The following is a 23,505-nucleotide window of genomic DNA, read 5'->3' as shown; positions in this document are numbered from 1 at the left end:
AATGGTAAGAATATTAGATAGGGAATCAGCCCAAGAGATTCAACATCCCAATAAAAGGTATTACAGAAAAAGGGACTATATAACTGGGAAAGGAGTGATCAAAGAAATAACACAAGAAAAACTTTCCAGAACTGAAGGAAACTTTTCAGAATATGAAACTCTAAACTGAAAGCTCACTATGTATACAATATAATGAATATGAAAAATATCCACACTGAGGAGCATCATTGTGAAATTTCAGACCATGGGCAAACAAAAAAGACTAAAAATTTCCAAAAAGAAAAACAATAACTTATGAAATACAAAGAGTCCAGAAAAAGAATTGTGTTGGACCTTGCAATAGCAATAAAGCATGCTAGGACTCAATGGAACAATGCTTTCAAAATTATGAGGAAAATTTATTTGCAAATTAAACTTTTATACCCAGCCAAACTATGGGTCAGGTTAAGAGTAAAATAAAGGTATTTTCAGGTATTTAAGGTCTCAAAAAATTGATTTCCTATCCATAGATACCAAAGGCTGTATTCCAGCAAAATAAAGGGCTAAACCAAGAAAGAGGAAGATATGGGATTCAGCACATAAGGAAACTAATTCAGGAGAATGTTGAAGGGGCAGTGAAGAGAAATCTCAATTGCTCAACAGACAAGAGGATAACCAATTCAGAGTGGAACAGGAGTATAGAGGCCTTCAGGGAAGAACAATGAGTGATCTATTTGAGCATATGGAAAATATTATTCATGGACATGTGGGAAAGATATTGGAATATATGGAAACAATTAACAGTAGGAACACAACAAGCTAGGCAAATGAAGAAATGAGGTAATTATTAAAGCCATGAAAATGAAGAGTTGTATGAGAACGGAGGAATGATTATGGCTTCCCCCCCAGCACTGAACAGTAGTTCTGTGGTCATAATTGTGAGATACTGACAACCGTTTTAACCAAAATGTGATATTGTGTTAGCAGGAGAATTAGCAGTCAGAGAGGGAATAAGGGGTAGATGGGAGAGCTGTGTCCTCATATGCTATCTCAGGAAGTTAATAGATCATGTCAGGAGCTGATAAATCAAAAAACAGCAGTATAAACTATACACTAGCAAGTATGAAAAATAGCTAAAAGCGGAGGGTAGTTGCCTGTGAAGAAAGACCTACCATGAGAGCAGGAAAGGTGATGCTGTTTTTTTATGAAAAACTTTTAATAGTGTTTGATTATCACTTTGTTAAAAAAAATTAAATTGCCATTTTACAACAAAAACAAATATGTTCATTGTAAAAATAAAAAAAAGTTAGAACTGGCTTTTTAGTTTCTTTTGGTTTTGGTCAAAAGTTATTTAGTACACACCCATCAACATGTCTAAAATTAAAAGACTGATAATTCCAAATATTTACAAGGATATAAAACAACCAAAACTCTTATACATGGATGGTGGGAGTATAAAAATGGTACACTCGTTTTGGAAAAAAGTCTGTCAGTTTTTAGAAAACTAAGCATGACTCAGCAATTCTACTCCTATGCATTTACTCAAGAGAAATAAAAGTGTCTGTTCACAAAAGACCTGTATATGAATGTTCATGGAAGATTTATTCATAATAGCTCCAAAGAGGAAGTAGCCTCAGGTATCCATCAATAGAAAAACAGATAAACTGTGGAGTATTCATATAACTGAATATTACAAAGTGTTATGAACTGAATTGTACCCTCCTCCCTCCCATTCATATTTTGAATCCCAATCCCCAATGTTGATTGTATTTGGAAATAGGGACTTTAAAGAGGTAATAAAATTTAAAGGAGGTCCTAGGGGTAGGGTCCTAATCCAACAGGACTTACGTTTTCATATGAGGAGGAAGAGACACCAAGGAGACACACAGAGAAAAGACCATGTGAGGACACAGTGAGAAAGTGACCATCTACAAGCTAAGGAGAGAGGCCTCAGGGGAAATCAAACCTGTTGACACTTTGATCTTGGGCTTCCAGTCTCCAGAACTGTGAGAAATAAACTTCTGCTGTTTAAGCCACTCAGTCTGTGGTATTTTGTTGTGGCAGCCTAAACAGACTAATATACTCAGCAATAAAAAAAATGAACCACAATACATCAACAGGGATGAATCTAAAAAACACTGCACTGAATAAAAGCCTTGAACAAAAGAGCATATCCTATATGATTTCATTTACATGACATCAGAACAGTGGTTGGCCCTGTGGCATGGAGTCTGGAATAGTGATTTGAGGTAGCATGAAAGGATTTTTGGGTGATGGTAATGTTCTTTAAACTGTAGGGGTTTGTGTTACAAAATTGTATCAATTTGTCAAAATCTGTGAATGGTACCTTCGACATTTATGCATTTGATTGTATATTAACTTTACCTCAAAAGGAAAAAAGATCTTTAAATATAGAACTTCACTTAATGATATACATGCTGAAGTGTCTGTGAGGAGTGTACTGATTTTGCCAATTACTTTGAAATGTGTCAAAAATTAGATGATTGATGGATGAATAGTGTTTCTGAACACATTGTAAAATTTTGGACTTTGAGGACACTGAGGATGAGGGCTTGCAGAAAGTGAGGAAAATCTTATCGGAAACTGGAGGGAAGGGAATATTTGTTATGTAGTGGTACAAAATTTAGCAATACTGTTGTCTGCAGTTATGTGGAAAATCGAAAATGTGTCTAATGTTGTGGGTAATCCAACAAAGGAGATCCAAATAGTGTTGAAGGTGTCACCTAATTTCTTCTGTGGCTTATAGTAAAATGGAAAAGGAAGAAGTTAAATTGAAAAAAGGACTATCAAAGAAGTAAAGGTATATGAGTGCAAATCCATTAAGACCTCAGAAAGAACAAAGGTGGTAACTCAGAGTACTTTTCAGTAACATAAGAGCTCTTTAAAGAAATTAAAAGTGTGTCTCACAGATTATCTCAAACATGTCTCTAGGAAACTTAAGGGGTACTGTCCCTCCATTATCTAAGCAGGGATCCATGGAAGAAAAAACTTTATCTGGAAAATATTTATCTGGGTGTGACTTCTGCTCAAAGGAGTAAACCCCAAGAAGAACCACAGAAGACCTACAAAATTCTTAAAGGTGTTATATATTCAGAAATACCTCTAGTTTGAGCTGAGAAGGTGAGAGATGGAATAAAATGAGGCGAAGTCTTTGAACACTGAGAATTCTACTGTCAAGAAGCAGGCTGAAAGAACTGTTCCATTGCAAATACAAGCTACCTTTCATTAAAACAAAAAAAGGGGGGGGGGAGGATGACCCAGAGGGCAACACAAGGAACCCAAAAAGTAGAGCTGAGAACCAGAGAAGGACCTTAGGAACCTGGATCTTAACACTTAATAAAGAAACTCCCAACATTTTCAAATGCTGTGGGACCAATGACTCCTTGTGCCCACCGCTTGAATAGAAATGTCTATAAAGGTTATTCTATACTTGTATTTCTTCTGCTTCCCAGGTTGAGAAGAAATATAATCAAGGAGCTATACTTAAGGAACTAAACCTGAGGACCCTCAAGTGCCCCTGAACCTGATTAGACAATGAAATTCTGGGCACTGAGCTTATCCTGTAAATGGAGGAGACTTTTGCTTTCCTTGTGAGGGTTGAATATATTATGCATATGGGAGGGATATAAAATCACTGGGGGCCAGAGGGCAGACCAAGGAAGCCAGATTCCAGGATAGCTACCAATGATCTCCAGGTATTCATTCCCATCTTTTGAATTACTGACTTGATTCCTTTTTTTTTTTTTTAAAGATTTATTTATTTGAGAGAAAAACAGTGAGGAAGGGGCAGAGGGAAAGGGAGAGAGAAACTTAAGCAGATGCTGTGCTGAGTGTGGATCCCGAAGCAGGGCTTGATCCCAGACCCTGAGATCAAGACCTGAGCTGAAAGCAAGAGTCAGATGCTTAACTGACTGAACCACCCAGGTGTCTCAAGAATAATCCTGAAGATGAAGAGTGGGAGAGATATGAAATGATCAATGCTCAAATAAATAAATATTAAAGAAAATACAATAGTTGAGGAAGGTGAGTAAAGAGGGAAAAGGATAAGTACTCTTACTGAAGAGTCCTTTATGATCTGAGGAGCTAAGCAAAAGGCCGCCTTAAAAAAAGATGCCCAGTGTGGTCTCTGAGGGAGAGAGGATGGGTCATGGAACCATGGCTATTGACATCATGGAGGCATCAATGAAAAGTCACAAAACCCCTCATAAGGAGTTATATTCTGGGAACCATAATTAAAAAGTCACTAGGGTTGGCTCTGAAGTGACTGATGTTGAGGAGGGAAGAGGGTGATGCAATCTCTAGAAGTAGGGAATTCATCATATTTTTGGAAGCAATATCTGGAAAAAAAGAAGTGTTGGCAAATCTTTACACTTACATTATTAAGGAGGCCAAGGATGATTATTTAGATGTGAAATGGTTGCTAGAGGTGATGTAGTTGCATGGGTAAAAAACTTTTATAAAGTTATAAATCTGCTGCTTGAAAATACTGAACAGATGGGAGGAATGGACTCAGTAATAGAAATGTGAGGCCCAGCTATGGCAAAGGAGGGAACACGATCTAACTCAATATATACTCTTACCTGTTGATATTTAAGCCTAAATGCATATTACAGCTGGCAGCATAATGCCAGGAAGTTCCTACACAAGTATAAAAAACCCCTTAAGGAACAGCAAAGCAGGGCACCTGCATGGCTGAGTTGGATAAGCGTCTGCCTTTGGCTCAGGTCATGATCTCAGGGTCCTGGGATTGAGCCCCCCCCACACTGGGATCCCCACTCAGTGGGGAGTCTGCTTCTCTCTCTCCCTCTGCATGCCCCCTCCCCACTCATGTGTGCACTCTCTCTCTCTCAAATAAATAAATAAGTAAAATCTTAAAAAAAAAAGAACAGTAAAACAATGAGACAAATCTGAAAAAAATTCAAAACTTAAATATAGCACAAAATAATTTTTTTTCCTTTGTTTCGATCCAGGGGGGAAAATGTAATAGTTACTATTAAAAAACAAATACCCTGTTACATCTGTCAAATGAATCAAGTGCCTAGCACTGTGCTAGGTACTGTAGTGAACACAAAAGAAACCCTGGGCCCCAAGTCGCTTATGAACAAGTTGGAGACTCAAGCTCTATATATGTAAAAACTCTAGAAGGATTCAAGAAAGGTCAGCCTGTCAATAAGAAGGTCATTCTTGGGGTGATGAGATGATTTCCAGAGGGAGAAGAGTAGCTGGAGAGAGAGGATGGGGAACCCACAGAGGAGCAAGAGGGGCTGTTTGGGCAGTCAAGGGCAGTGGAAGAGAGATACCAGCTCAATCAAGGAGGGGGCTGGAAGAGGGACGCTGGGTCACCAGAGTCTAAGAAACTCCTGTGGGTAGTAGATGGCTTACAAGTGGGGACACAAAGTGCTGAGATGGGAAGTGTGGTGAAAAAACTAGGATCTTGGTAAAATCATCCATTCTTTCATTTCACAAATAATGAGTACCAATTTGGGGTGAGGTTCTGTGCTAGGTGCTGTGGAGATGCACAGTTAAACTCTGTCCTAGAGGTATAGAGCCTGGTGTGGGAACCAGGAGCTAGATGAAGAACACTCATATGAGGCAGTGGGGCACAAGAAGATTTCCTTGTGAGTTCTCTGGCCAGAGAAATTAGGACAGACTTGGAGAAAGGGGTTAGGGCATTCTGTGTACCTAAGACTCGGAGTAAGAGGATCCTAAGCTCACTTCACCACATAGGTACACCCCCAAATAGCAGCCACATCAGTGCAATGAACAAAGAAAATGACCCAGAGAAAGATTAAAATCACACCATGCATCTTTTCTGACTACAATGGTATGAAACCAGAAATCAATCACAAGAAAAAAATCTGGAAAGAACACAAATACATGAAGGTTCTATAACATGCTACTAAACAATGAATGGGTCAACCAAGAAATCAAAGAGGAAATTAAAAAGTAAAGGGAAACAAATGAAAATGAAAACACAACCATCCAAAGTCTTTGGGATGGAGCAAAACTACTGAAGACGGAAGATTATAGCAATATAGGCCTACCTTAATAAGCAAGAAAAATCCCAAATAAACAACCTAACCTTAGACCTAAAGGAGTGAGAAACAAACAAACAAAGCCTAAAGTGAAGAGAAGGAAGGAAATAAAGATTAGGGCAGAAATAAATGAAATAAAGACTAAGGAAACAACAGAACACACCAATGAACCCGGGGTTGGTTATTTGAAAAGATCCAACAAAATTGATAAACCGTTAGCCAGACTCATCAAAAACAAGAGAGAGGACTCAAATCAAGTCAGAAATGAAAGAGGAGAAATAACTGACACCGCAGAAATACAAAGGATTATAAGAGAATATTATGAAAAATTATATGCCAACAAATTGGACAACCTAGAGGAAATGGATAAATTCCTAGAAACATAACTTCCCAAAACTTCCCAAAAATCAGGAAGAAATCGAAACTCTGAACAGACTAATTACTGGCAATGAATTTAAATCAGTAATCAAAAAACTCCCACAAACAAAAGTCCTGGAACAGGTGGATTCACAGGTGAATCCTACCAAACATTTACAGAAGAGTTAATACCCTTTCTTCTCAAATTGTTCCAAAAACTACAAGAAGAGGGAATGCATCCAAATTCATTCTATGAGACCAGCATTACTGGGATACCAAAACTAGATAAAGACACTACAAAAAAAGAGAACTGTTGGCTGATACCTCTGATGAACATAGATGCAAAAATCCTTAACAAAATATTAGTAAACCGAATCCAACAGTAAGTTAAAAAAATGACTCACCACAACCAAGTGGGATTTATTCCTGTGATGCAGGGTGGTTCAATATTCTCAAATCAATCAACATGATACATCACATCAACAAGAGAAAGGACAAAAACCATATGATCATTTCAACTGATGCAGAAAAAGCTTTTGACAAAGTACAACCATCCATTCATGATAAAAAACTCTCAACAAAGTAGGTTTAGCAGGAACATACTTCAACATAATAAAGCCCACATAAGAAAAACCCACAGCTAACATCATACTCAATTATGAAAGACTGGGATCTATTCTTCTAAGGTCAGGAACAAGACAAGGGTATTTACTCTCACCATTTTTATTCAACATAGTACTGGAAGTCCTAGCCACAGCAATCAGACAAGAAAAAGAAATAGACATCCAAATTGGTAAGGAAACGTTCACTATTTGAAGGTGACATGATACGCTGCATAGAAAACCTGAAAGACTCCACCAAAAAACTACTAGAACTGATAAACGAATTCAGTAAAAGAGCAGGATACAAAAGTAATATACAGAAATCTGTTGCATTTCTATACACCAATAATGAAGTCGCAGAAAGAGAAATTAAGAAAACAATCCCAACAAGAACCATATGATCCTCTCAACAGATGCAGAAAAAGCATTTGACAAAGTACAGCATCCTTTCTGGATTAAAACTTTTCAGAGTGTAGGGATAGAGGGTACATACCTCAATATCATAAAAGCCATCTATGAAAAACCTACAGCTAATATCATTCTTAATGGGGAAAAACTGAGAGCTTTCCCCCTAAGCTCAGGAACAGGGCAAGGAAGTGCACTATCACCACTGTTATTCAACATAGTATTAGAAGTCCTAGCCACAGCAGACAACAAAAAGAAATCAAAGGCATCCAAATCAACAACGAGGAAGTCAAACTCTCACCCTTTGCAGATGACATGATACTTTATGTGGAAAACCCAAAAGACTGCTAGAACTCATACAGGAATTCAGTCAAGTGGCAGGATAGAAATTCAATGCACAGAAATCAGTGGCATTCTATACACCAACAACAAGACAGAAGAAAGAGAAATTAAGGAGTCGATCCCATTTACAATTGTACCCCAAACCATAAGATACCTAGGAATAAATCTAACCAAAGAGGCAAAGAATCTATACTCAGAAGACTATAAAATACTCATGAAAGAAATTGAGGAAGACACAAAGAAATGGAAAATGTTCCATGCTCATGGATTGGAAGAACAAATATTGTGAAGATGTCAATGCTACCTAGAGCAATCTACACATTTAATGCAATCCTTATTAAAATACCATCAACTTTTTTTCAAAGAAATGGAACAAATAATCCTAAAATTTGTATGGAACCAGAAAAGACCCCGAATAGCCAGAGGAATGTTGAAAAAGAAAAGCAAAGCTGGTGGTGTCACAATTCCGGACTTCAAGCTCTATTACAAAGCTGTCATCATCAAGACAGTCTGGTACTGGCACAAAAAGAGACACATAGATCAATGGAACAGAATAGAGAGCCCAGAAATGGACCCTCAACTCTATGGTCAACTAATCTTCAACAAAGCAGGAAACAATGTCAAATGGAAAAAAGACAGTCTCGGGCACCTGGGTGGCTCAGTCATTGAGCGTCTGCCTTTGGCTTAGGTCATGATCCCAGGGTCCTGGGATTGAGACCCGTATCGGGCTCCCTGCTCGGTGGGAAGCCTGCTTCTCCCTCTCCCACTCCCCCTACTTGTGTTCCCTCTCTTGCTGTGTCTCTCTCTGTCAAATAAATAAATAAAATCTTAAAAAAAAAAAGTCTCTTCAACAAATGGTGTTGGGAAAATTGGACAGCCACATGCAGAAGAAGGAAACTGGACCATTTCCTTACACCACACACAAATATAGACTCAAAATGGATGAAAGACCTAAATGTGAGACAGGAGTCCATCAAAATCCTTGAGGAGAACACAGGCAGCAACCTCTTCGACCTCAGTCGCAGCAATTTCTTCCTAGAAACATCGCCAAAGGCAAGGGAAGCAAGGGCAAAAATGAACTATTGGGACTTGATCAAGATAAAAAACTTTTGCACAGCAAAGGAAACAGTCAACAAAACCAAAAGACAACTGACAGAATAGGAGAAGATATTTGCAAATGATGTATCAGATAAAGGGCTAGTATCCAAAATCTATAAAGAACTTATCAAACTCAACACCCAAAGAACAAATAACCCAATCAAGAAATGGGCAGAAGACATGAACAGACATTTTTCCAAAGAAGACATCCAAATAGCCAACAGACACGTGAAAAAGTGCTCAACATCGCTTGGCATCAGGGAAATCCACATCAAAACCTCAATGAGATACTACCTCACACCAGTCAGAATGGCTACAATTAACAAGTCAGGAAATGACAGATGTTGGCGAGGATGTGGAGAAAGGGGAACCCTCCTACACTGTTGGTGGGAATGCAAGCTGGTGCAGCCACTTTGGAAAAAAGTATGGAGGTTCCCCAAAAAGTTGAAAATAGAGCTACCCTATGACCCAGCAACTGCAGTACTGGGTATTTACCCCAAAGATACAACTGTAGTGATCCGAAGGGGTATGTGCACCCCAATGTTTATAGCAGCAATGTCCACAACAGCCAAACTATGGAAAGAGCCTAGATGTCCATCAACAGATGAATGAATAAAGAAGATGTGGTATATATATGCAATGGAATATTATGCAGCCATCAAAAAATGAAATCTTGCCATTTGCAATGATGTGGATGGAACAAGAGGGTATTATGCTAAGCAAAATAAGTCAATCAGAGAAAGACATGTATCATATCATCTCACTGATATGAGGAATTCTTAATCTCAGGAAACAAACTGAGGGTTGCTGGAGTGGTGGAGGGTGGGAGGGATGGGGTGGCTGGGTGAGACATTGGGGAGGGTATGTGCTATGGCGAGTGCTATGAATTCTGTAGAACTGATGAATCACAGACCTGTACCTCTGAAAGAAATAATAAATCATATATATATATATATATATATATATATATATATATATACACATATATATATAAAAAAGACGATATTAGGAAGGAAAAAATGAAAGGGGGGAAATCGGAGGGGGAGACGAACCATAAGAGACTATGGACTCTGAGAAACAAACTGAGGGGTTCTAGAAGGGAGGGGGTGGGGAGAATGGGTTAGCCTGGTGATGGGTATTAAAGAGGGCACATACTGAATGGAGCACTGGGTGTTATATGGAAACAATGAATCATGGAACACTACATCAAAAACTAATGATGTAATGTATGGTGATTAACATAACATAATAAAATTAAAAAAAAAGAAAACAATCCCATTTATAATTTCACCAAAAATAATAAAATACCTAGGAATATTACTCAGCCATCAGAAAGGATGAATACCCACCATTTGCATCGACATGGATGGAACTGGAGGGGATTATGCTAAGTGAAATAAGTCAAGCAGAGAAAGACAATTATCATCTGGTTTCATTTATATGTGGAACATAAGGAATAGCATGGAGGACATTAGGAGAAGGAAGGGAAAAATGAATGGGGGGAGATCAGAGAGGGAGATGAACTGTGAGAGACTATGCACTATAGGAAACAAACTGAGAGTTTCAGAGGGGAGGAGCGTGGGGGGATGGGTTAGCCTGGTGATGGGTATTAAGGAGGGCACATATTGCATGGAGCTCTAGGTGTTATACACAAACAATGAATCATGGAACACTATACTAAAAACTAATGACATACTGTATGGTGACTAACATTATATAATAAATAAATAAATAAATAAATAAATAAATAAATAAATAAAATAAATAAATAGTTAAAAAAATAAAAAATTTCCTTTAAAAAAAAAATACCTAGGAAGAAACTTAGCCAAGGAGGTGAAAGACTTGTAGTCTTAGAACTATAAAACATTGATAAAGGAAATTGAAGATGACACAAACAAATGGTAAGAGATTCCATATTCATTGATTAGGAGAACCAATGTTGTTAAAATTTCCATATTACCAAAGCAATCTACAGATTTAATGCAATCCCTATCAAAATACCAACATTTTCCACAAAACTAGAACAAATAATCCTAAATTTGTGTGGAACCACAAAAGACCCTGAAAAACCAAAGCAATGTTGAAAAATAACAAAATTGGAGATATTGCAATCTCAGATTTCAAGACATACTACAAAGCTATAGTAATCAAAACGGTATGGTATGGGCACACAAACAGTAGATCAATGGAACAAAATACGGAGCCCAGAAATAAACTATGTTTTTATGGTCAATTAATCTATGACAAAGGAGGCAAGAATATGCAGTGGGAAAAAGACAGTCTCTTTAACAAATGGTATTGGGAAAACTGGACGGCTACCTGACAAAGAATAAAATCTTGAGCACTTTTTTACTCCATCCACAAAAATAAACTCAAAATGGATTAAAGACCTAAATGTGAGACTTGAAAGCATAAGATTCCTAGAGGAAAACACAGGCACTTATCTCTTTGACATCAGCTATAGAAACATTTTTCTCGATATGTCTCCTTTGGGTAGGGAAACAAAAGCAAAATCAAACTATTGGCACTACATCAAAATAAAAAGCTTTTGAATAGAAAAGCAAATCATCAAAAAGAAAAGCAAATTATCAACAGAACAAAAAGACACCCTACTGAATGGGAGGTGTCTGAAAATGATAAATCCGATAAAAAGTTAATATTCAAAATATATAAATAACTTATACAAACTCAGCACCAAAACCCCAAATAATCCAAGTAAAAATGGGCAGAGAATATAAACAGACATTTTTCCAAAGTAGACATACAGATGGTCAAGAGACACATGAAAAGATGCTCAATATCACCAATCATGAGGAAACTGTAAATCAAAACCACAATGAGATATCACCTGATATCTGTTAGAATGGCTAAAATAAAACACACAAGAAATAACAAGTGTTGATGAAGATGTGGAGAAAAAGGAACCCACCTGCACTGTTGGTGAGAATGCAAGCTGGTGCAACCACTGTGGAAAACAGTATGGGTGTTTCTCAAAAAGTTAAAAACAGAATTACCATATGATCCAGTAATTCCCCTACTGGGTATTTATCCAAAGGAAAAAAAAAACACTAATTCAAAAAGATACATGTACCCCTATGTTTACTGCAGCATTATGTAAATAGCCAAGATATGGAAGCAACCCAAGTGTCTATCCACAGATGAATGGAAAAAAGGTGACACACACACACACACACACACACACACACACACACACAATGTAATATTACTCAGCCATAAAAAAGAATTTGTAACAATATGGATGGGCCTAGAGGGTATAAAGTTAAGTGAAATAAGCCAGAGAAAGACAGATACCATATGATTTCACTCACATATAGAATTTAAGAAACAAAACAAAGGAACAAAGGGGAAAAAAAAGAGACAAACCAAAAAACGATGCTTAGAGAGAACAAACTGGTGGTTGCCAAAGGGGAGGTGGATGGGGGGATGGGTGAGACCGGTAAAGGGGATTAAGAGTACACTTACCATGGTGAGCAGTAAATAATGCATAGAATTGTTGAATCATTATATTGTACACATGAAATTAATATAACACTGTATGTTAATTACAGCTGAATAAAAAAGGTAAAATAATAGCAAAAGAAAAAAACAAAACCTAAACCTGATATGCAGCTTTGGAGCAAAATATTTAATGGCTGGAGAGAAAACTGAGATGATTACACATTAAATATGTATATCTTTCTGTATTCCCCCATCCCACCAGGAAAAAATAAAATAAAGAAGATGAAGTGTTATTTACTATAATAATTATCACTTTGGTGCTTACTCTTTGCCAACCACTGTTTGAAGTGCTTAACAAGTATTAGCTATTTGTTTGTTTGTTTATTTATTTATTTATTTATTTATCAGAGAGAGAGAGAGAGCATGCACAAGCAGGGGGAGTGGCAGGAAGAGGGAGAAGCAGGCTCCCTGCTGAGCAAGGAACCTGATGTGGGACTCGATCCCAGGACCCTGGGATCATGATTTGAGCTGAAGGCAGATGCTTAACCCACTGAGCCACCCAGATATCCCAAGGATTAGCCATTTAATCTCTACTGCAACTCTGTGAGGAAGATATACTTATTATCACCATTTTACCAATGAGGAGACTGAGGCACAGAAAATTTAACTTGCTTAAGGCCGCACAGCTTGTAGGTAAACCAATTCTCACAATTATCCTGAGCCTGGTTACAAACTGGGTAGAGTCATCCTCTCATGGGAATGAGTTTAGGGCCACTTACAATAATAGTAAGACCACAAATCATTGCTATGAAGAAGATGATAATTTTAGTTTGACAGTAGATAATCCTTAAAAAAAATCACACATGGTTACCAATCAGGTTTGAGGGACACATAATGTGAAAAAGCTACAAATGGATATGAGTGGTCAGTAGAAAGATTAAGAAGAAAATAAAAGGTTGTAAGTCCAGGAAGCAAAGTGTATCAAATGACCATTTTTGGTAATACTGAAGGTAGAAATCCCATGATAAATATTCATACAATAGACCATAACTCATGTTAGGTAGACATGAGACCCTGGGAGCCTGCTGTCAGCATGGCACGGTGCTGTAATCATGCTTTGGTATGAGAAATAATTTTACATATTTTTATGCTATTTGTCTTCTCCTAGGAACTGTACCAAACAGAGTATTACTGGATCTTTGGTAAAAATGTGGTACAAGAATCTAAGATATCATTATTATAAAATACATTTATATTGAAAAAAATATTAAGGGTAAAAATAGACCTTGCTTATCATTAATGAAGCATGGTTTTTTCCCAAGGCAAAGAAGATAAACGCTTCCCTCAAATTCCATCAACAACTGATGTTAAACAAGGAATGCTGAAGAGGGGTAGAAGCTGATTTCAGAATTTAACAGTTGTGACTCCTACAGTACTGTCACCTGTTCAGTTTTCTTTGACAGGGCAGGAACTGGAACTGTCTCTTGCTGCATCATTTCTGGGTCTCTTCCTCCTTCATCATCTGATGCTTCTACAAAATATAAAGTTTAAAAATTAGAAAAGCATCTCTCTCTCTTTCTTTCTCCCATTGCTAGTGCAATCTTGGTACCACCTTTCTAGAAGGTTCTATCCCTTGACTCAGTAATTCTACCTCTAAAAAGCTGAATTCAAGGGAACACTCCAAAATATGGAGATTTAAGCACCGATGTCAGTCGTATACATAAAACTGCAAAACTGAAGATTATCTAGATGTCTAACTTTTGAGAATGTTTAATTATGGAGCACTTAAACTAATTTTACAGATATTAAACTCCTCACTTTCAGATAAGAAAATTGTGGTTTAGAGGGGTAAAACAATTTGCCCGAGGTCACACACCTGGGAACCCAAATCTACTTGAGTCCAAAGTCTTCTCCACAAGAGATACTGTCTGCCCTGAAAAACAGTAGCTCTTGATACCTGCGTGCTAGCCCGAGGGGGAATGTTAAAAGACTGACAAAAAGATTACAGATCATGAGAAACACTTATTTTGAATTTTTTAAATCTTTCAACAATGGGAAAAAGAAATCCTTACTCTAAGAGTTAGGAAAAATCAAAGTTTTAACAGTTTTTCTGTTTATAAAGCTCTACTGAAGAAACATAGCAATCATAGCCTCTTACTTCCCATAATGCCATACTGCCTTCCAGATTTTAGTGGTTGCTCTCCTTATCTATCTATCTATCTATATATCTATGCTTCAAATACCTACTGCTTTTTTTTTAATTTAAATTTTAGTTAGTGAACATATAGTGCAATATTGGTGTCTGGAGTAGAATTCAATGATTCATCACTTATGTACAATACACAGCACTCATCAGAGCAAGTGCCCTCCTTAATACCCATCACCCATCTAGCCCATCCTCCATCCAACTCCCCCCATCAACCCTCAGTTTGTTCTCTATAGTTGAGTCTCTTATACTTTATTTCCCTCTCCCCCTTTTTTCTTTCTCCTTCCCATATGTTCATCTATTTTCTTTCATAACTTCCACATATGAGTGAGATCATATGGTATTTGTCTTTCTCTGAATGACATCTCACTTAGCATAATACACTCTAGCTCCATCCATGTCATTGCAAAAGGCAAGATTTCATTTTTTGGATGGCTGAGTAATATTCCATTGTGTGTGTGTGCGCATACACACACACACACACACACACACACACATCCCACCTCTTCTTTATCTATTCATCAGTTGATGGACACTTGGGTTCTCTCCACAGTTTGGCTATTGTTGATAACGCTGCTGTAAACATCAGGGTGCATGTACCCCTTTGGATCTGTATTTTTGTATCCTTTAGGTAAATACCTCATAGTGCAATTGCTGGATCATAGATAGCTCTATTTTTAACTTTTTGAGGAATCTCCATACTGTTCTCCAGAGTGGCTGCACCAGTTTTCATTCCCACCAACAGTGCAAGAGGGTTCCCCTTTCTCTGCATCCTTGCCAACACCTGTTGTTTCTTGTGTTGTTAATTTTAGCCATTCCAACAGGTGTGAGGTGGTATCTCAGCATGGTTTTGATTTGTATTTCCTTGATGATGAGTGATTTGAACATCTTTTCATGTGTCTATTAGCTATCTGGATGTCTTCTTTGGAAAAATGTCTTTTCATGTCTTCTGCCCATTTCTTACCTGGATTATTTGTTTTCTGGGTGTTGAGGTTGATAAGTTCTTTATAGATTTTGGATACTAACCCTTTATCAGATATGTCATTTGCAAATATCTTCTCCCATTCTGTGGACAAAATTTGTTGATTGTTTCCTTCACTGTGCAGAAGTTTTTATCTTGATGAAGTCCCAATAGTTCATTTTTGCTTTTGTTTCCCTTGCCTCTGGCAATGTGTCTAGTAAGAAGCTGCTACAGCCAGTCAAAGAGGTTTCTGCCTGTGGTCTTCTCTAGGATTTTGATATTTCCTACCTCACATTTAGGTCTTTCATCCATTTTGAATTTATTTTTGTGCATGGTGTGAGAAAGTGGTCCAGTTTCATTCTTCTGCATGTTGCTGTCCAGTTTTCCCAACAAGTGGTTGCTCTCTTTAAATACACTTTTGAATCTTTAAAAGGCCTTACTCATTCTCTTTGAACTTCTCTATGTATATCAAAGTCAGCCCAAAATGTGAATTTGTGAGCAATCTTGGTCAGAATTCATATTTAGGTCCAAATAACCAATCTGGTAATCCTGTGCTTTTAAATGTTTGCACAATGTGTTAATTTTATGTGTCATCTTGGTTGGGTCACAGGGTACCCAGATATTTGGTTAAACATTATTCTGGGTGTTTCTGTTGGGGTATTTTTGGATGAGATTACATTTGAATGGTAGACTGAATAAAGCAGATTGCCTTCCCTCATGTGGGTGGGCCTCATTAGATAAAGACCTGAACAGAACAAAAAGGCTGAACCTCTGCTGAGTAAGAGAATTTTTCTGCTTTTGGACTTGAACTGAAACATCAGCTCTTCCTCCGTCTAGAGCCTGCCAGACTTCAGACTAGAACTACACCATCAGCTGTCCTGGTTCTCAGGCCTTCCGACTAGGATTGGAACCTGGGTTCCAGCTTGCCAATTCACACTGCAGATGCTGGGACTTGCAAGAGTCACGGAGTGCATAGGCCAACTACTTCTTTTATATACAGATAGATATAGATATGTATCTCCTATTGGTTCTGTTTTTCTAGAGAACCCTGATTAAGACACCTACTTTTAACTGTATAGCATGAAAAAAAAAAGGCTTCTACCCATGGAATAACAGCAGGTAGAAGATTAATAGGCCTTTAAAGTGACTATGTTGGCATTAAAAGTATTTATAGAATTTCTGCTTCCAGAAAGGTACTAGTAGTAGTAGTAGTAGTAGTAGTAGTAGTAGTAGTAGTAGTATTTTTCCCTATTCCTCCTGCTAAGTACAGCTAAAAATCCTGGACCTTATACATAAAACAAACAAAGGCAGTCTCTTAAAGGTAGAGAGAAGAAGGTACTTTGGGACCTTGGGGTATAAGGGGCAACATAGCAGTTAGCTCCCTGGGTTTTCTTTTTGCCTCATTATCTCAGGCTTGGGGTTAAAGAAGCCATAACTTGGAAATGCCAATGGGAGCAGACAAAAAAGCCCCAATGAACATCTCTTCTGTTTAACAAAATGACCAGGAAAGAGGCCACGTAGCAAGACGGAAAATGTTTAGAGAAAAACTATTTGACTCCAAAATTAAAGAACTGTGGCCTGCCCCCATTAGCAAAGGCTGAGTGGGGAGCCTAGACTTCCATGCTTGCCAGGCTGTAATGAGGCACCGCAACTCCCTCCTCCCTCCTCCACCTCTCACCAGGGTGCTATCAGAGATGATCAAGCAGTGATTGAACTCCCAAAGGGATTTTCATTCCTTAAGGGTAATAACAAACCCCTGTTCCCCCCTCCTATCACTACCACCACCATTGCAGTATCAATGGAGACCACATGGTAAGCCTTGAATTCCATTTCCTCTGGGTAATAATGAAGTGCGCCTCTCCCTCCCCCTGGGATAGTGTTAGAGAAGGACTAGAAGAGAGTGATTACTTTCCATATTGCCCAGTGGTAAAAAGGCCACACCTACCCTAGTGGTTTTAGCAACCACTTAAAAAACTATACAAAGGAATACACTCAAAAACACTAAGATAAATCAAAATAGAATTCTAAAAATGTTCAAATAACCCGCAGGAAGGCAGGAAAGAGAAAATAGAGAAATTAAAAACAGCAAACAGAAAAAACGGAATAAAACGGTAGATTTAAACCCTTACATATCAATAATTACATTAATGTAAATGGCCTAAAAATGCAAATTTAAAGATAGAGATTGACAGAGTAGATAAGAAAACATGACCTAACTCTGTTATTTACAAGAAACTTACCTCAAGTATAACAATGTAACAAGTTGAAAGCAAAATGATGGAAAAAATATAACATACAAATATATATTTTTAAAGATTTTATTTATTTATTTGACAGAGAGAGAGAGGGCACAAGCAGGTGGAGTGGCAGGCAGAGGGGCAGGCAGAGGGAGAGGGAGAAGCAGGCTTTCCACTGAGCAGAGAGCCCGATGCAGGGCTCAATCCTAGGACCCTGGGATCATGACCTGAGCCAAAGGTAGATGCTTAACTGACTAAGCCACCCAGATGCCCCATAAATATTTTTTAATAAGATTTTATTTATTTGAGAGAGAGAGCAAGAGAAAGAGAGCACAAGCAGGGGAGAGGGGCAGAGGGAGAGAGAGAAGCAGGCTCCCCATGGAGCAGGGAGCCCAATGTGCAGCTCTATCCCAGGACCCTGGGATCAGGACCTGAGCAGAAGGCAGATGCTAAACTGACTGAGCCACCCAGGCACTCCAACATACAAATATCAATCAAAAGAAAGCAGAGTGGCTATATTAATATCAAATAAAGGACTTCAGAGTGAAGAAAATTACCAGAGAAAGAGAACATTATATACTGATAAAAGGGTGGGTCTGTCAAGGAGACATAGCAATCCTTAATGTGTATGCACCAAACAACAGTCACAAAATACAGGAAGCAAAAACTGATAGAAATGAAAAAAGAAACAGACAAAAGTACAGTTAATTTGCAAAGTAAAACAGTCCTCTCACAAGAACTGAGAATGACTAGACAGAAAATCAGCAAGGATATAGAAGAACTAAGTGATAACCATTAACCAATAGGATCTGATCAACAGTTGCACTCAACACTCCACTCAACAGAATACGCATTCTTTTTAAATGTTATGGAACATATTCTAAAATAGATCATGTTCTAGGACATAAAGTATCAACAAATTTAAAAGAAATTGATAAACAGTATGCATAAAAAACTTACAGCAAATATTATACTTAATAATGAAAGACTGAATGCTTTCTCCCTGACTGGAAACAAGGCACAAATGTCTGCTCTGACCAGAATTATGCAACATAGTGCTAGAACTTTTAATCAGTGTAATAAGGCAAGAAAAGAAATGAAAGTCATATACATCAGAAAGGAAGACATCAAACTGCTCCCATTTGCAGATGACATGATTGTTTACATAGAAAATCCCAAGAAATCTAAAAAAACTTTCCCCCAAGCCCCAAGCCCTGCTAGAACTGAGTTTAGCAAAATTGCAGAATAAAAGATGAACATGTAATTTTATTTCTATATACTAGCAATGAACATATGAACACAAAAATTAAAAATACAATACCATTTACAATTGCTAAAAAACCCTAAAATACTTAGGTGTAAATTTAACAAAACATGTACAAGACTTTCATGCTGAAGACTATAAAACACTGATGAAAGAAATCAAAGAAGATCTAAATAAACAAGGAAACATACCATGTTCATAGATTGGAAGACTAACCATGGTAAAGATGCCAGTTCTCTCCAAATTGACATACAGGTTTAACATAATTTCTATCAAAATCCCAGCAAGATTTTTCTCTAGGTATATACAGATTATTCTAAAATTTATGTAGAATGGGAAAGGAACTAGAATAGTTAAAATGATTTCAAGACTTATTATATTATATAGCTACAATAATTAAGATTCTGTGGTATTGGCATAGGAACAGATATATAAATGAATGGACTAGAATACAGACCCAGAAAAAGACCCACACAAATACACCCAATTGATTTTTAACAAAGGCAATTCAATGGGGGAAAAATAACCTTTGCGATAAATAGAGAAAAAATCCATAGGCAGAAAAATTAACCCTTACCCGTTTCAGACCTTATATAAAACTCACCTCAAAAATGGATCACAAACTTAAATGTAAAATGTAAAACTCTGAAACCTTTAGGAAAAAAAGGGGACAATCTTTAGGCTCTAGGGTTAGGCAAAGTTCTTAATTTTCCAACTAAAATACAATCAATAAAAAGAATACTTGATAAGTTAGAGTTTATCAAAATTGAAAACTTCTGTTTTGCAAAGACCCCGTTAAGAGGATGAAAAAACAAGCTACAGAGAGGGAGAAATATTTGCAAACCACATACCTAACAAAGGACAGACCAGTAACTAGAAAATATAAAGAATTCTCAAAATTGAACATCAAAAAACTAGACAAGTGAATTAGGAAATGGCAAAAGATATGAACAGATGTTCACTGAAAAGTAAGTACATGAAAATATGTTCCATATCATTAGCCACTAGGGAAATGCTAATTAAAGCTACAAGATATCAGTACAAATCTATCAATCACTAACATTAAAAATAGTGTCAACACCAAATGCTGGTGAGGACACAGAGAAACTGGATTTTCATTCACTGCAAGTGGGAATGGAAGATGGTACAGCCACTTCCATTCCACAAAAGGAAAGAAGTTTGGCAGTTCCTTAAAACATTAAACATGCTGGGGCGCCTGGGTGGCTCAGTCGTTAAGCATCTGCCTTCAGCTCAGGTCACGATCCCAGGGTCCTGGGATCGAGCCCTGCATCAAGCCCCACATTGGGCTCCCTGATCGGCCGGAAGCCTGCTTCTCCCTCTCCCACTCCCCCTGCTTGTGTTCCCTCTCTCTGTGTGTCTCTCTCTGTGAAATGGATAAATAAAATCTTTAAAGAATAAAACAGGGGTGCCTGGGTGGCTCAGTCATTAAGTGTCTGCCTTTGGTTCAGGTCATGATCCCAGGGTCCTGGGATAGAGCCCCGCATCGGGCTCCCTGATCGGCGGGAGGCCTGCTTCTCCCTCTCCCACTCCCCCTGCTTGTGTTCCCTCTCTCGCTGTTTCTCTCTCTGTCAAATAAATAAAATCTTTTAAAAAAAAAAAAACAAAACAAGAAAACCCCCAAAACATTAAACATGCAACTACTATACAATACAGCAACTGCACTTCTGGGCAGAAATTCCAGAGAAACAAAACTTAACAAAAACTTAAGTTTGTACAACAAACTGTCCAGAAATGTTTACAGCAGCTTTATTTATAATAGGCAAAAGCTAGAAAAACTCAGATGTCATTCAATAGGTGAAGAGTTAGACAAACTGTAATATATCCATTCTATAGAATATTAATCAGTAATAAAAAGGAATAAAGTATTAATACACTCAACAACCTAGATAAATTTCCAGAGAATTATGCTTACTGAAAAAAGCCAATCCCAAAAGGCTACATATTGTGATTCCATTTATACATCATTCTTGAAATGATAAAATTAGAGAATTGGAGAACAAAATAGTGGTCTCGAGTTAAGGGGGGAGTAAAGTTGGGGGGAAGTGGGTGTGGCTACAAAATGGCAACAAGAAGGATTCTTATGAGGATGGAAATGTTCTGTATCTTAACTGCATCAATCTCAATATACTTGTTGTTACCATTTACATATACATACGGTTTTGCAAGTTGTTACCACTGGGGGAATTTGGGTAAAGGATATATGTGATCTCTCTGTATACTTACTGTTCCTATAATTGCATGTGAATCTAAAATGGTTTCACAAGGAAAAAGTTTAATTAAAAAAAGTGTTTAAGGGAAATCCATCCTTTTCTTTAGGAAGCCCAAAATTATTGTGCTGGAAAAGCCAAAGGTGTGTGGTTGGCTGTGGACCAAAGTACCATCCTGCTGCTGGGGTACCCCGTCACCGTTGTTCTGATTAGGACAGTCAGGAAGGCAGCTGGGTTCAGAGAAATGCAGAATTTAGAAATTCAACCCAGGGAGGCCATGATGGAGTCTTCACAAATAAAAGCTCCCTGGGTAAGGTTGCCAGATTAAATTTAAAAAAATAACAAAAATTATTGAATAATTTTTTAGTCTAAGTATGTCCCATACATTGCATGGGAGATAGCTCTATATAGTATTAAAATTATTCATTGTTTACCTGAAATTTGAATTTAATGAGGTGGCATGTATTTTTATGCGGTAAATCTGGCAACCCCACCTGGGGACTTTCTTTCCCCATCAAAGCCACCTTTAGTCCTATGAAATTTCTTGTATTGGCTTCTATTCACGGAGCCTCCTTTTTCTTAATATCCTCCAATCCATCTTCATCTGGGATCTTTCAGGGGAGCCTTGGCTGACTACACATCCCTCCTCCTTCCTGTTGTCATGGCACTTCTACACTTAAACTTGTAAATCAGCGTATAATTTTATCCTTCCATATAGTGTGTGCAGGTATTGCATGTGTTAGGCTTTCTCTCTGGTGAACCATAAACACGGTAAGGGTACCCATGTGTCCCAAGTACTTAGCCTGGTGTTGAGTAAAAGTAAAAAAGCACTCCCCCGTACCCACTACTTCATTTATATTTTCATTATAAAAGTAATATTTTTTTCCTCCATGTAAAACATTAAACCGCTTATACAAATCTTCTTTTATTAACTTTAAAAGCCACTTTAAGATAAAATGGATAAAATGCAAATAAATAAATGTCAGGATCAAACCCCGATATATTTAAAACTCCAATAATGCTTTAAAAAAAATTCTGAATTCTGTATTCCTCCATTGCCCAGAATCTGATAACTGAAGAGTACAGTCTGTATTTAAGCAATCTAGTTGAAAATAACATATTTTTAAAGGTATGTGACTCTTATGCAACAAAAAGCCACGAGAAATACTTAAAATACCTTGTTAACCAAATACTCTAAATCTGTACTTTCTGAGCCAAAAAATTATTTCATCTGAAACCTTTTAACATATAAAATGAGATCATCTCATATCACTGTAGGTTGAATAAATTAGTTGTTTCTTTAGCCTGTGATGTTTTTTGGTTCCAAAAGAGAAAATTGGTTTTCTGAAATAAGGATGCTAGCTCTGTGATTTCCATTAAGAGGGCATTAAAAGAAAAGTATGGTACCCAACCTACCCAGCCTGGCTCCAGCTTCCAGGTTCCTCTAGAACAGCTGGCATTTGAGGAGGTTAAACCAGACCTACACTCATTAGTTCCAGGGGCTGACAGGGCCTGTGCAGTGGCGACAACAAGACGGGGTAGCCTCATCTCCTACTCCCCGAGAGTATACTTAAAAAAAAGAAAAAAGAAAAAAAAAAAAGATACCACCAGATAGAACAGGTTGAACTCTTCTTCCAATAAAGGGGTCAAATATACTGTCCCTTTCCAACCCAAAGCAAAAAGAGCAAGCAAAATTAAAAAGTTGCACACATTTCCCCTTCCTTCAATCCCTGCCTTCATCTTCTTTATGAGAAGTATTGGAAGTCCAATTTCCCAGCAATTTCCTCAAGCTTCAAAGCACTTGCTTGCATGAACCCCTTGTAGGCCTGGGGAAGGCCCCTGGCAATGGATCATACAGTTAATTTTTCTTAGAAAACTTGCAAAACAAAGATATATTGTGGTTAAAATAAGTAGACCACTGTCTATTTCTACTCAGAATTCACCTTTTTCACATATCCCATAGTGAATGGTGTTGAAGCAGAAGTGAACATTCTGGGGATCCAGTTAGAGGAAGTTGGTTGGACATGCATTTAGTTGTGAGTTTAGTGGAATATTACATGATTCACAATCATATAGTCTACAGTTAAATTACTGCTGGCTGTCCTAGTGTAGGAATGCAACCAGGAATACTCCTACCACCCTGTGCCAACTCACCAAATACCCTAATAAACTGTGCAGGGCCAGAGGCTGTAGATCATGACACAAACACACCTGTAGCACCCTTCCCTAGAACTATGTGGGCACTGGAGGAGAAACCAGGTTTGGGTTGTATGAAAACAAAAACTACTCAGTGGAAAATCCTTCCAATCAT

The 23,505-nt window shown here is 37.7% G+C and overlaps 1 protein-coding gene across 4 annotated transcripts in view; it reads right to left on the bottom strand.

Annotated features, from left to right (window-relative positions):
• Window positions 1–23,505, bottom strand: part of CMSS1 (cms1 ribosomal small subunit homolog) — a 377,448-nt gene that overhangs the window by 25,053 nt on the left and 328,890 nt on the right. For all 4 annotated transcript variants that reach the window (XM_073892655.1, XM_025873344.2, XM_073892656.1 and 1 more), the window contains one exon: window positions 13,741–13,829. In XM_073892655.1, coding sequence (XP_073748756.1) covers window positions 13,741–13,794 — 54 coding nt within the window. In that variant the 5' untranslated portion in view covers window positions 13,795–13,829. The remainder of the gene's footprint in view (window positions 1–13,740; window positions 13,830–23,505) is intronic.

The sequence above is a fragment of the Callorhinus ursinus genome, unplaced genomic scaffold (assembly GCF_003265705.2).
Source record: "Callorhinus ursinus isolate GAN/ISIS: 27379988/994484 unplaced genomic scaffold, GSC_fseal_2.0 scaffold1, whole genome shotgun sequence".
Taxonomy (NCBI): Eukaryota; Metazoa; Chordata; class Mammalia; order Carnivora; family Otariidae; genus Callorhinus; species Callorhinus ursinus.
The sequence above is the reverse complement of the archived record's forward strand: the minus strand, read 5'-3'. Positions and strand labels throughout refer to the sequence as shown.